We start from the raw sequence: 12,503 nt of genomic DNA on the forward strand, positions 1-12,503 counted from the left end.
TATATTTACCTATATGTAAAATAAAATAGAAAATAGAAGCGGGATGGGGTTCACTGGATCAGTGATTGAAAGTCATTGGCCACTGACTGGTTGATGCTGGGGGGAAGAGGCTATATACTATCAAATGTGTAGAGCTTGGTGCAACTGTGACAGAATCTGGCAGGAGCTCTGAGCGACAATGACTCTGGAGTCTGGACACTTCCCTGACAGAAATGAAGCGATCAGAGAAAGTGGTACCAGCATCCCAAACTCCTGCCCCTCCCTGTACTCTGATTGGTTTGTGAATTCTCACATACTAATCAGAGCAATTGCCAACTGAATACTGTTCTGATTTAGTCTTGGGCTGGCAAGCTGTGATTGGCATCTGTCTGTGACAGCTGCCAATGACAGCTGTCATCTACATTAGTGCATAATTCTCTGATTGGTCCGTAAATTCTCGCGGACGATCGTCGATTCGGGACTCCTATAGTTGTTTTCGGGCCGGCTAGCTGTACTCCTCTACTGTCTCTGACAGCTGGGTTTACAGCCCCCGTTCTCTCACCAGCTCGTTTGAATAGTACAATGCTCTCATTGGTCCATCACAGCTCTGTCACTGTGCACTAATACACGGTGACGGTTTGATGCCATAAATAATATATCCATCATGGAGCACTAAGTAACACTTCTCCATCACAAATATATTCTTCATAAAGCTTTAAGGAGTTAATAAACAAAAACACTTTGAATTGGGTAATCAAATTCACTAAAGACAGCTCAGGTCCCCCAGCCATTCTCTACATTTCAAATGATCAGGGTCAGTTGTGTAGATCTGTTGCCTCTGTTCCTTAGACCTTCCACTCCTTTTACACGTCCTTACATACCTCCCAATTAACTAAAATTGATGTAGAAATTGCCTCCCACCTCTAAGAAATGTCATTCCCTGAGCTCCTCTCTGTACAGATAGACCTTTTGGAGGCTTTCATTACTTTAACTGAAGCCTACTCTGCAATAGTTACCCTCCCAGCTAGGAAATCCCCCAATCCGGATAGGCTCCGCATGGATATATACAAAAGGTACTGTGATGAACCCAGTCCCCAATTATTGACCATGTATAATGTCCGTTTCATTGTAGACTTTTTTGCCCCTTCCCTGTATAAAGCCTCTAAGAGTGTCTCAACCTCAATCTCCTGAGAGGGTGCCAACCAGGGTCAGAGAATTGTAATCTGGGCAGCCAGATAATCTAGAAAGAAATGAGAAAGTGGCAATACACCCACCTCCTTACTACTCTATAAGGTAATAAGCTTAATTTTGAGTTATGCCAGATAAAGGTTAATGGCATGCTATCTAGGGATCTAAATTTATTTGCCTGGCATGAAACTGGCACAGTGCCCTCCGCAGATGCTGCCACGGTGCCCTCCGCAGATGCTGCCACGGTGCCCTCCGCAGATGCTGCCATGGTGCCCTCCGCAGATGCTGCCACGGTGCCCTCCCCAGATGCACACACCCCAAGTAGATAGCTCCATTGGGGCTCCCTCTAGGAGTGGAATCCCTAGCCAGAGCGTTGCCGACGCTTTGGTTGGGGATTCCTTTACTGTTGGAGCCCCTGACGTCACTGTCCATACACAGTCGGGATCCTCCTGGACCGGAATGCGATATCAGGGGCATCCCCATCGCCGGAGTCCCAGAGCAAAGCACTAGTATAGGCTCTGCGCCGGAACTCTGGGGAAGCCATTAACATCAGTGTCCATATATGGACCGTAATGTCAGGGGCTTGCCCAGAGCTGGAGTCCCAGAGCAGAGCCACTTCTAGCACTCTGCCTGGGATTCCAGCTCTGCTCCGGACATCACTGTCCATATATGGACATGGATGTCAGGGGCAACCCCAGAGCTGGAGTCCCCGGCAGAGTGCTAGTAGGCTCTTCCTGGGACTCCAGCTGTGCTCCTGACATCACTGGGACTCCTGCTCTGGGGAAGCCCCTGACATCACTGTCGATGTATGGACAGCGATGTCAGGGAATTCCACAGAGTCCCGGAGCAGAGCCTATACTAGCGCTCCGCCCGGGACTCCGCACTGGGGAAGACCCTGACACACTGTCCATACATGGACAGCGATGTCAGAGGCTTCCACAAAGTCCCAGAGCAGAGCCTATACTAGCCCTATGCATGGGACTCCGGCTCTTTGTAAGCCCCAGACATCGCTGTTCATATGTGGACAGCGATGTCAGGGAATTCCAGAGTCCCGGAGCAGAGTCTGTACTAGCGGCTCTGTGTCCTACGGGCCGCAGATGACAGCCCCAGCGTGCTTGAGACCCCTGGTTTAGGCTGAGTGCCGGAATTCAGCCCAATATCTTACAGTCAGGGATAAGCAGCAAAATTGGACTGTAAGAGCCACACATGTTCTGGTCCTACCCAGGCTTTTCGAGAACAACTACAGAGGATTCACCTTGACGCCCAGGTCTCCAGGCACATTTGGAGGGAGGTGCTACGCTATTTCGAGATCCCTTCACCCCTTTGCTCTCACTTGCTCTGCAGATTTGGGGATGCGTTAAACACTATATGCTTCCTTTAGGCCCCTGCCTAACTGGCTTTTGAGGGGAAATTCTCTACTGTCAGAACTTAAGTCTTGAGGGCTGGGAGTTTTGGAACAAGAAAGGACTTTAATGTATAGCATATTTGATTGATGGTGACCCATGGCGGTCTTTTTTTTTTTAATCTGGTCTCGTCACCAGAAAATCTTTATTAGGGAATCTCTCTTTATAGTCCGTAAGGCTATTGCCATATGCTGGATAGCTCTCTCCTCCCCCACTAGGTCTATCTGGGTGAAACTTATTCAGGACATGCTTCCATCTGAGAAGGTTATCTGTCATAATCGTAAATGGCCCTCAAAATTTGATAAAATACGGTCCTTTGGTGTTCCTTCATTGACACCCTTCCTCAGGGTGAGACGATGTGTGCCACATCGTATTCCGTATGATTCATGTCCTTAGTGTTTGGCACCTTTTTTTCTCTATTTGTATTAATCACAATTTATACTGTAATCTTGTAATGCTTCTCCGTTATCTTTTTATATGCAATAAAAATGTTTAAATAAACCAAATAATAAAAATAAAAAAAACTACAGCTCGCCCCACAAAAATCAATCCTGCACCTGCAATCCTCCATCAACGGAAAAAGAAAGTTATGGGTCTTAGAATATGGTGACACAGAACAAATTTTCTTAACAAATTGGTTTTATTTTGTAAAAATGGTAAAACATTAAAAAAAACTATATAAATTCCATATCACCGTAATCGTATTGACCAGCACAATAAAGTTAATGTCATTTTTACTGCACTATGAACACTGTCAAAATTAAACTTTAAAAAACTGTAGGAATTGCTGTTTTTTTTCAATTCCATCCGACAAAATAAGTTTTTAAAAGTTTCCCAGAATATTACGGGCACGGCCGACCGCGGACAGTCGTCTGCATTTGCGGTCCGTGCTCCCATTCTAAAGTCTGGGAGCGCAGTCCATAAAATTTAAAAATAGGACATGTTCTATTTTTACAGAAGGTTTCTACGGCCTGGATACTAGAAGGTGTCCATCGGCCATAGAAATAAATGGGTCCGTAATTACGGATGAAATCTACGGTCGTGTGCATGGGGTCTAGATGTCTTTTCTGCGTGCTTTTCAGTGTATTTTACGATGTCTCAGCCACATTCTCCCCTTCATCATCCTGGGGCTTCATGATCATGTAAAATACTTTGCTTTTATGCCCCTCCCCCTTCCGATACATGTGACGTGATCAATAAATAGTTGATGCATACTCTGTATCCTGTATATAACTAGAAGTGATGATTCTGGTCGTGTAGAGGCTTGAGATAACATTAGACCACTAATACTGTTGGAGATAACTCTCGCCGTTTAGGATGTCCCCTATATTCTCTTCACATATTAGTTACTATAGAGTTGTTGTGTTTTTTTGCATGCCACTATGTAAGTATCTTTGTGACCCTTTGCAGAACGAGATATTTGCATCCCGTCATCAAGATGAGAACAGTATTGCGTGCATTGAAGAAAAGTGCTATGTCCTGACATTTGCAGAGTACTGCAGGTAGGTGGCAGTATTGTATTACACATTTCTACAGGTGTCACTACTGGGCTCTATGATGAGTCAAATAATAGTAAAACTGACTCACCCAGAGGATCACATCTTATTACATAAAAAATCTTGATATATATAAAAATGATAGTATATTTGTGTGTCTGTGTAGCATAAATATTTTGTTTGTTTTTAATGTTTCACATATTAATAAGTCTCAGACAATATAAGGCTCTGTTCACATCTGCGTTGGGGTCCCGTTCTGACGTTCCGTCTGAGGTTTCCGTCAGAACGGGACCCCGAGCAGACACTGACGGAAACCAGAGGGTTTCGTCTCCATCACCATTGATTACAATGGTGACGGAGCCGGTGCCTCTGGTATCCGTTTGCCTCTTTTGTGCACCAGATCAGTCGTTTTGCCGGAGGCAGTAGTGTAGTCGACTACCATTTAGAGCCTGCTGGACCTCCCATTGGCCAACCAGCAAGTTGTATTACCAAGCTACTGTAAGATACGGAAGTCTTTTAAAATGTGAAAAATGATATTTATGGAGAATGGTGTGTGACAAATGACCTTGGTAGTGCAGACGATTCGTGATGTTACATGTATCCTGCTGCTTTATTTGATTGTTGTTAATTCTCTCCTTTTTTTTTTTTTTGTAGATTTTGTGCCTTGGTAAAGCGTCAGAAGGAGGGCTGTCCAAATAGGAAAGCCTTGATCATCCCTCCCTCAGAAGAGTACAGCACCCCCATACATCGCAGGGTTGCAGACAGCACCGACCCAGAACTAGTATTTTTGTGCCGGCACGTGTATGATTTCAGACATGGCCGAATCCTGAAGAACCCCCAGTAGTAGAAGCTTCTGAAGGAGACATCTACATGAAAAGTCGGTGTCGGAATTCAAGGCCTTTGGAGCCTAAGACTGCTTCAGACATCTTCCCAGCTGCATCCGCAAGAAGAGAGGAGAGTCGGGAACTTCTTGTAGTAGCTACTTGGCTCTGGATTCAGGAACAGACACTGGTTACAGTACTCCGCAGTTGAAAGCACAGCACTTCGTTAGAGATGAGCAGTAATTAAACAGAAAAGAAGAGAAAAAAATATAACGTATAAATATATATATATAAATATAATAAAGTATATATATATTATATATATATTGGGGAAGAATAAGCCAGTACATCAGGTCTGGAACCATGGTTGTAAGGTTGTGTAGGGATGTGTTAGTGCATGATTTGACCACGTTTGGTTCGAATGCCTTAATATGTCACACAGGTCCCTTTCATACCCACACAGTAGTACTTCTGGAAGTTCAGGCAGGTTTGGTTTTCCCTTTTTTTTTTTTTATTGAAGAATGACTTGTTCCACATTGAGAGTACCTCGTTCTTTTTCATTAACTTATTGTGTTAGCCCAGCAATGAAATGAAAAGATTTCCCACAGTTTCAGCTTTTCAGTAGATATTACACATAGCTGCTCTTCTAATCCATTGGATCAAGTTTAGTTTCTAATTTAATTCTTTTTTGACCATTGGCTATGAGAAAGAGATAAAGTGGAAAGAAAAGTTGGTCCAGGTGTAGTTGTTTCTTCCAGCCTAACTCCTCACTATATGGAAGTGGTAAGTAGCTGAAACGCGTGCCCAAGGTAACTGAGCATCTGTTAGTGGTTAATGAATAGTTAAGTAAATCAGTGTTGGCCTACATTATATTCTCTAGTGTCCATTCACCTGCAGACACTTGACCTCTGGGACCCCCAGCGAATGTGTTTTCCTGCATAACAGGACCTCCAGATACCCATTCTGCAGGAAATTGCAACACCGCTCCATTCAAGTGAATCTCCCTGCGGAGCCGGTGGCCGGGAGTATCGCTGTGCAGGGAAAATCAGTGGAGGACCTGGCAGTCCAACATCTGCCGATCAGGAAGTCGTGGCTGCCATCACTTACTATAGTGGAATAATCGCTCTAAGGGCAAGTATATTATAATGACAGGTCCGCTGCCCAAACGGAACAAAAAATTTATGTTAATAGCTGCTAAGACAGTGGAGCTTTCGTCTGATGAATACAGCTGACCCATAATTATGAATTTGCTATATTCTGTCTTAGCAGATTAGAAAAACATAGCTGTTACCTTTCAAAAACAGTGGCACACCTGTCAAGGGGTTGCTTTTGGTATTGCAGGTCAGCTCCATAGAAGTGAATCGAGCTGAGCTGCAATACCAGATACGACTTCTGGACAGGTGTGGTGCAGTTTTTGGAAGAAAGCAGTCATGTTTTTCTAATCCTATACAACATCTAACCAAATGGCACATCATTTATTTTGGTATAATAGCCCAGCAGACCTGCTATTATAATATGCTGTTCTTAAATAAGGCAGCATATTGTGATGACCGATCCCTCTTTATAGGGTTTTTCAGCTTAAAAACACCTTTTTTTCATATGCATGTAATTGAGGGGGTATATGGATATAATAGAGGGGTCCTCCGTTTGAGACCCTCTTCTCTTAGGCAGAGCAGATTTCACTGGGTACCATGCAATTCTTCTGCTCGCCTGCAGGGGAAATGAAGATTAGCCGGCCACATCCCCTGGTGATAACAGCTGACCGCAAGAATTCTGGCAGCAGGACCTCCACAATCAGCTCATCATCAGAGGCCTGTTAGAAGCCAGACAACCCTTTCAAAGAAACCATTCCTTACATGCAAAATATTTGCATTGTATCAAAACTTATCAGCATTTGGATGACCAATGCTCTTTAGTATGTTTTGCTTTTTTCTTTTAACGATTCAATGCTACAATTTCAAGGTAGCATTTGGTTTACTAATTTGTCCCTAAAAAAATAATGAAATGATATTCTATGAAACAGCTACCCGATTGCTCAATATATTTGCCATTTGCCTTATGTGTATACAATCTAGATACACTTTTGTCTATCAGTAGTCCAGCTGTTGAATTTTGCTAGTGAGAAAATAACTCTATAAAACATTAAAAAAGACAAAATAAAAAAATTACAAAAAAACCAAAGGACATTTGTACCAGAAAATTAAATGGCATCTGAATAACTGGTAGATCTCTGTAGCTTGCACTAATCCATTAACTAAATTATCACCAAGTTAAATTACAATTCTACATTTTCAGTTTTATTGCCCAAATTAGGGACATGAAAGCCCAGGCACTAAAAAAACAAAACAAAATAACAAATGGAAATAATACCGTAAGAGTTATGATTGGGGGTGGGGTCGGAGATTTTGTTAATGATACCAAAGAGGTGTTCTTCAGTTAGAGCATTACAAGTGACCTGCTAACTGGGGATACATGTATAGGATTTAGAGGCTTTTAGTTTACTTTTTGTTGTTTTATCAGTTCAATGTCAGTACCAATTGATCATCTACAATACTGTTAGTTAATTGTAATCGAAAGCAAGTTGAGTATTCCAACACATGGAATTGGCTTTTTGCAGATAAATTATTTCAACCCTGATCTTGAAACAGGTCACTTGTCTGGGCACACACTGGCAACTAATTATTTGCCAATTATACCATAGGTGGCCATCGACATGAGAGAGCAGCTTGGATTTACCCAATAACATGCATATTAATTTAATGGGGCAAGCAGAAGGAGAGATGAGAAGCGGCCAAGAAATAGGATTATATAGGTAAAATCCAACCTGTTTATCCGTTTTCCTTTACCGTAGACCTAGAGTGATGGTGTATCCGGCTGCATTGACATTAGTAATAGATAAATAGAGTAACCCACACTGGAAGTGTTTGTTTTTAATTGTAGTAATACAATTCCTGGGTTAGCAGCAGGTCTTGACAATCCAGTCTGGTCGTAACTTGTCTTGGTATATAGAGGAATACAAAAAAAATAAAAGGGGAAAGACCCGCGAGTCTTTCCCCCTTTTTTTGTATATCTCAATTGACATTAAATTGTTGGAGTATCTCATCTAAATCCGGGTCAAGCTAAATATATTTATGCTGAACATTGAGGAGTGGGTTGGACAACCCATCCGTGTTGAAAGATATTGATGGTTATCTTGGGGTTCTCTTAGCAGTATAAATACCTTGGCTTCTAGGGGTTGGCATACATTGAGATTTACACGGAAATTTCACTTGCATCAGATAGCGTTTTCTATACCTATTTTAATTGTGCCTACTTGTAGTCATTGAAGCCCGTAGTGATCTAAAATAAAACGATCACCAAACTCAGAAGTTTCTTGGACACTAGGTCTTTGGTCAAGTAGGTGGAACAGTGGGAGGGAACATGAGAATCGGTAAGCTCAAGGTTATGGTGGGTCATAAAGAAGGAGGTCCTCCCTCCTAGTTCTCCACCTACTTGTTCAGGAACTTATTAAGTAGAAATGATCCAGTCTGTGACAGATTCACTCAATTATAAGGTACAATCCTATAAGCAGAATGATATGGCAAAGTGACCTCAATTTGTGAACTGCAATGGTAAAACATAATTTTGCCCTATGGTATTAGATTATACTAAATACTAATTTTATTTATGATTGTGGTGATTTCAAAAGGTGTAAATTATCTAAGCAGCTGTACTGGTCTGAGCAGAAGATGCCCCTGTCTGCATTGATGAAATATGATCGGTCTTTTGATAGCTACTTTCCCATAGACATGAATGAAATGTACACATGGGTTGCACAAGCAGTATAGAAGATATTTTGCTTTTACTTATCCAATTATAGTCATCTGTGGATCCACGGAATCCATCAGGTGGCAGTAAGAACATGTCAGGAATTATCATTTTAAGGTAGATATACATTGAATATTTGAGTTGTACATGTTCATGCAATGATGAGACTAGATTGTAGTCTTTGTTTCTTGGGTCCAAAACTGTTTTAGATCTTCTTTGTACCAAAATCTTCCCTTATTGGGATGGAATAAGTACAGTGACAAACTGCTAAACAGAAAATGCAAAGTGTAGTACAAATAAGCCAATGGCATCATAGAGTTTGTTATGGGGTCCTCCTCACTTGTAGCCGGCCTTAGCAGTGAACATATTGGTTGCTTCTGGAACCACAGGTTTTGGTACCAATTCCTTCTAGCCGACCGTACACAGAGCAAGGCTTCCTTAATGCTTCCTTCTATACAGGCCGCACATCCACCTCCTGGGCTGCTTACTGATGGTTGTGCCACTGAAATTCAGCTTGAAGAGGTTGTCTCAGGATAGAAGCTAGGATATGCCACCAATATTGGTGGGGATTTCACTGATGTAACCCCATGATCTCTAGAACAAAGTGGTGCTAAGAAAGTGCTTCACCACTACAACCCCTATCCGCTCCACTCAACGATTTCTGGGTGGCCACATGGTCAGCCATTAAGTACTATTGGCTGTCCATTCGGCCTCTGATGGAAGCCAAGCAGAGCTATCAGGAGAGTTAAAGGGGTTTTCCGGGCATGGGGCAGTTTTTCATACTGATGACCTATCCACAGAATAGGTCATCCGTTTATGATCGGTGGGGGTCCGACACCCGGACCCTGCACCGATTAGCTATTCTGGCTTCCTCAGTGCACCGGATGTTATGCAGGGGTCGGTGACGGAAGCAGAAAGCTCCGATCACAATATTTCGGCTGTTCTGCCGCTCCTACTATTCAAGTGAAAAGGAGCAGAGCTGCAGTTACCGAGTGGCACGTTGATTTTCTAACTACTCTGCCACTTTGTTGTAGCAATCGTGGGAATCGCATCGGTCAGGCCCCCACCAATCAGACATCATTGACATATTCTAGCCACAAACTTCTCTCTTAGGACAACCCCTGTAACAAACCCTAGCAAAAAAAATACCTACATCTCTATAGCCGTTTGAAAGACTAGTACTTCTACCATCTCGTGTAACTTTATCCTGATTTCTTCCAAAAATGAAATTGCATATGTATTTCTGTTGTATGTATGTTACCAAGAGAATTTCACATCCCCTTGTGAATCACTGGAGAGGGAAGTCATATGTAAACCTGACTTACCACATTGATATAGTATTTTTAAGAAATAACCTGATGAACTATTATAAACTGAAATGTACCAGAGTTTGATGCTAAGCTTTAAGTGATGTAATATGTTACCTGTTTATATTCTGTTACGATGACTAGTTTGGAAAACTTAGCAACTACAAGATTTGTCAATTGAATATTTAATTTTTATTTCTTCTCTGGATAGTCTCAATGTATAGCACATAGTTTGATTTCTTAATTATAAAAGATTATTGACCCACTCCATTAAAAAGATTTGGAATAGTTTATTTTTGCAAGCCATGCATGTTGTACACCTGTCATTATTTGAAAGTCATTCGACCCAAAAAATATTTACTGAAGAAATTAAAATGACCTGTGTGTTTAGTTCTGCAAACACTTGAAGGAGTATATCAGTCTGTAGTAAATCATTCTACAAAGAGTTGATGCTTCTCATTTTAGTTCCTACATATGATAAACTAACCTCTAAATGCTAACTTTTTCATGGAGAGTAACTCAATAAAGTGGTATTACCGTCTCAGACATTTATGACATATCCACAGCTCTGGGACCCACACCTATATATCGAGAACGGGGGTCAACCGACACCAGTCCCGCCTAGCGAGCGACTATGTGAAGTGGTTGCTACGCATGCACGCAACTCTCTCCGTTATGTTCTATTGGAATTCACGGAAATAGCCAAGCAGTGCCCCCGTTCTCGAGATAGATAGATAGATATATATATATATATCTATCTATCTCTATATGTGTGTGTGTGTGTGTGTGTGTTTCCATGGTTACAAACAAACCCTGTGTGTAGAATGATTCTGCAGTCATGAGTTACTCTAGTAATACATGACCACACCGGGTTTGTTTGTAGCCTATAAACCATGGAGACACATAGGTCTGTATACATAAAGATTTATCATTATTTTAATCAATAGTATTTGCAAAGTTGCTTCATTTTTTTATTTGTCACCAGACTAAGCATTTCCTTTTTCCTGTTCAAGTATTGGGAATGAGCGCCATTCCTCTATGTGAAGCAGCTTGAGCTCATTGATGGCTGCTCTTTCTCACTGCTCCAACTATTTGATCAAAAGTGCAGAGACTGGTGAAAGATTTACGGTAGGATATATTCACATGTACCGAGAGCAATGCCACAGGAAGCTGCACCACTATGGTAGAAAACACTAGAGCCACACGATTTTGTCATGATTTTTTTTTTTCCCCTTAATGAAGCTGTACTAGGAAATTCTGAATTCCAAGAATTGCTTCTAGGGAAAACCGTGTTGCGGTCCTGCTCATTCAAATGTGTTTATTTGCCTCGTTGAAGTCAATGGAGAAAAAACTTAAAGGGGTTGTCCCTTAAACTATGATGGATTCCAGTGCATCAAGAGTTAATGAATAAAAATTTTTCAGTATACATGTATTTTCCATTTTCTCCTCTTTTTGCATATATTCACTTACTATTTTTCCTGTGGCTCCATTATTTATATGGCCTGTTGCCAATAGTTCTGTCCGGCTTACCGCTGCACTAAGCCGGTCACGCTAGCTCAGTTGAATCGCAGTTCACTGCTTTGAGCACCAGAGCTAAGATGTCCGTGCCAGAACTATGTACTCACTCCATCTGCCGGTTAGCAAGGCCAAACAGGTACCCATACATGGAGCGTGCATAAGTGACACACATTGGCTGGTTTTATACTTTCCTTTTTGGCTAAATTTATCACCGCGCTCGTCGGTATCGGGTACGCATACCAATAGGAAGTATTCGTTTTTTCTTTTTTTTTATTCAATTAGGTAGTTTTTATTGAAACATTTTCCAACTGTACATTAACAAAACAAAAAAAAGGGATCATCCCTCCTCTCCCGTTTTAGTCCGACCTAGAGATGGGGAAAAAAAAAAAAGGGAAAAGCAACAAAAAACAATAATATGCATATGTTTCGCCATGCAGGGCATATAGCGAGATGTATCCACTTAAAATGCAATAGTATAATTTACATATACAGCAAAATGTACATTATCATATATAGTCATAGAGGTTTATGTAAGTCGCATAGGAAATCAGATAACATATATGGACATAAACTCACATGAACTGTGGGGAGTAACTAAGAAGAAGATGTAAGTAGTGACATTCCTATTATCCTATCTCGTACTAGTGTGTCCGTAGCCAGGCCATTAATATCTAACCATGGAGCCCACAGTTTTTCGAAACGGCATAGGCCTCCCTTTTAAAGAAGATAACCTTCTCATTAATTAGCATCATATTCACCTTCGCTATAAATTCCTGTTCTGTTGGAGGAGAAGAACTGTATCCAGAGTTGCGCAATAAGTTTCCGGGCTACGTATAGAAGCCGGTGAGCCGCTATCTTATCGTGCGCATCTAAAGGCAAATTGTCAACAAAGCCCAATAAACAGACTTTAGGATCTCTGGCCAGTGATATTGAAAATACCTTTTCCAAAACTTCTTATACATTAGACCAAAACATATTTAGTTG

General features: G+C 41.5%; 1 protein-coding gene across 1 annotated transcript in view; it reads left to right on the forward strand.

Annotated features, from left to right (window-relative positions):
- The window catches only part of BAHD1 (bromo adjacent homology domain containing 1), a 172,683-nt gene extending 161,317 nt beyond the window's left edge, over positions 1 to 11,366 (forward strand). Inside the window, exons 6-7 of the mRNA XM_075844758.1 lie at positions 3,981 to 4,072; positions 4,721 to 11,366. Coding sequence (XP_075700873.1) covers positions 3,981 to 4,072; positions 4,721 to 4,910 — 282 coding nt within the window. The 3' untranslated portion in view covers positions 4,911 to 11,366. The remainder of the gene's footprint in view (positions 1 to 3,980; positions 4,073 to 4,720) is intronic.
- Positions 11,367 to 12,503: the final 1,137 nt, after the last annotated feature.

The sequence above is a fragment of the Rhinoderma darwinii genome, chromosome 12, assembly GCF_050947455.1.
Source record: "Rhinoderma darwinii isolate aRhiDar2 chromosome 12, aRhiDar2.hap1, whole genome shotgun sequence".
In the NCBI taxonomy this organism is placed as follows: domain Eukaryota; kingdom Metazoa; phylum Chordata; class Amphibia; order Anura; family Rhinodermatidae; genus Rhinoderma; species Rhinoderma darwinii.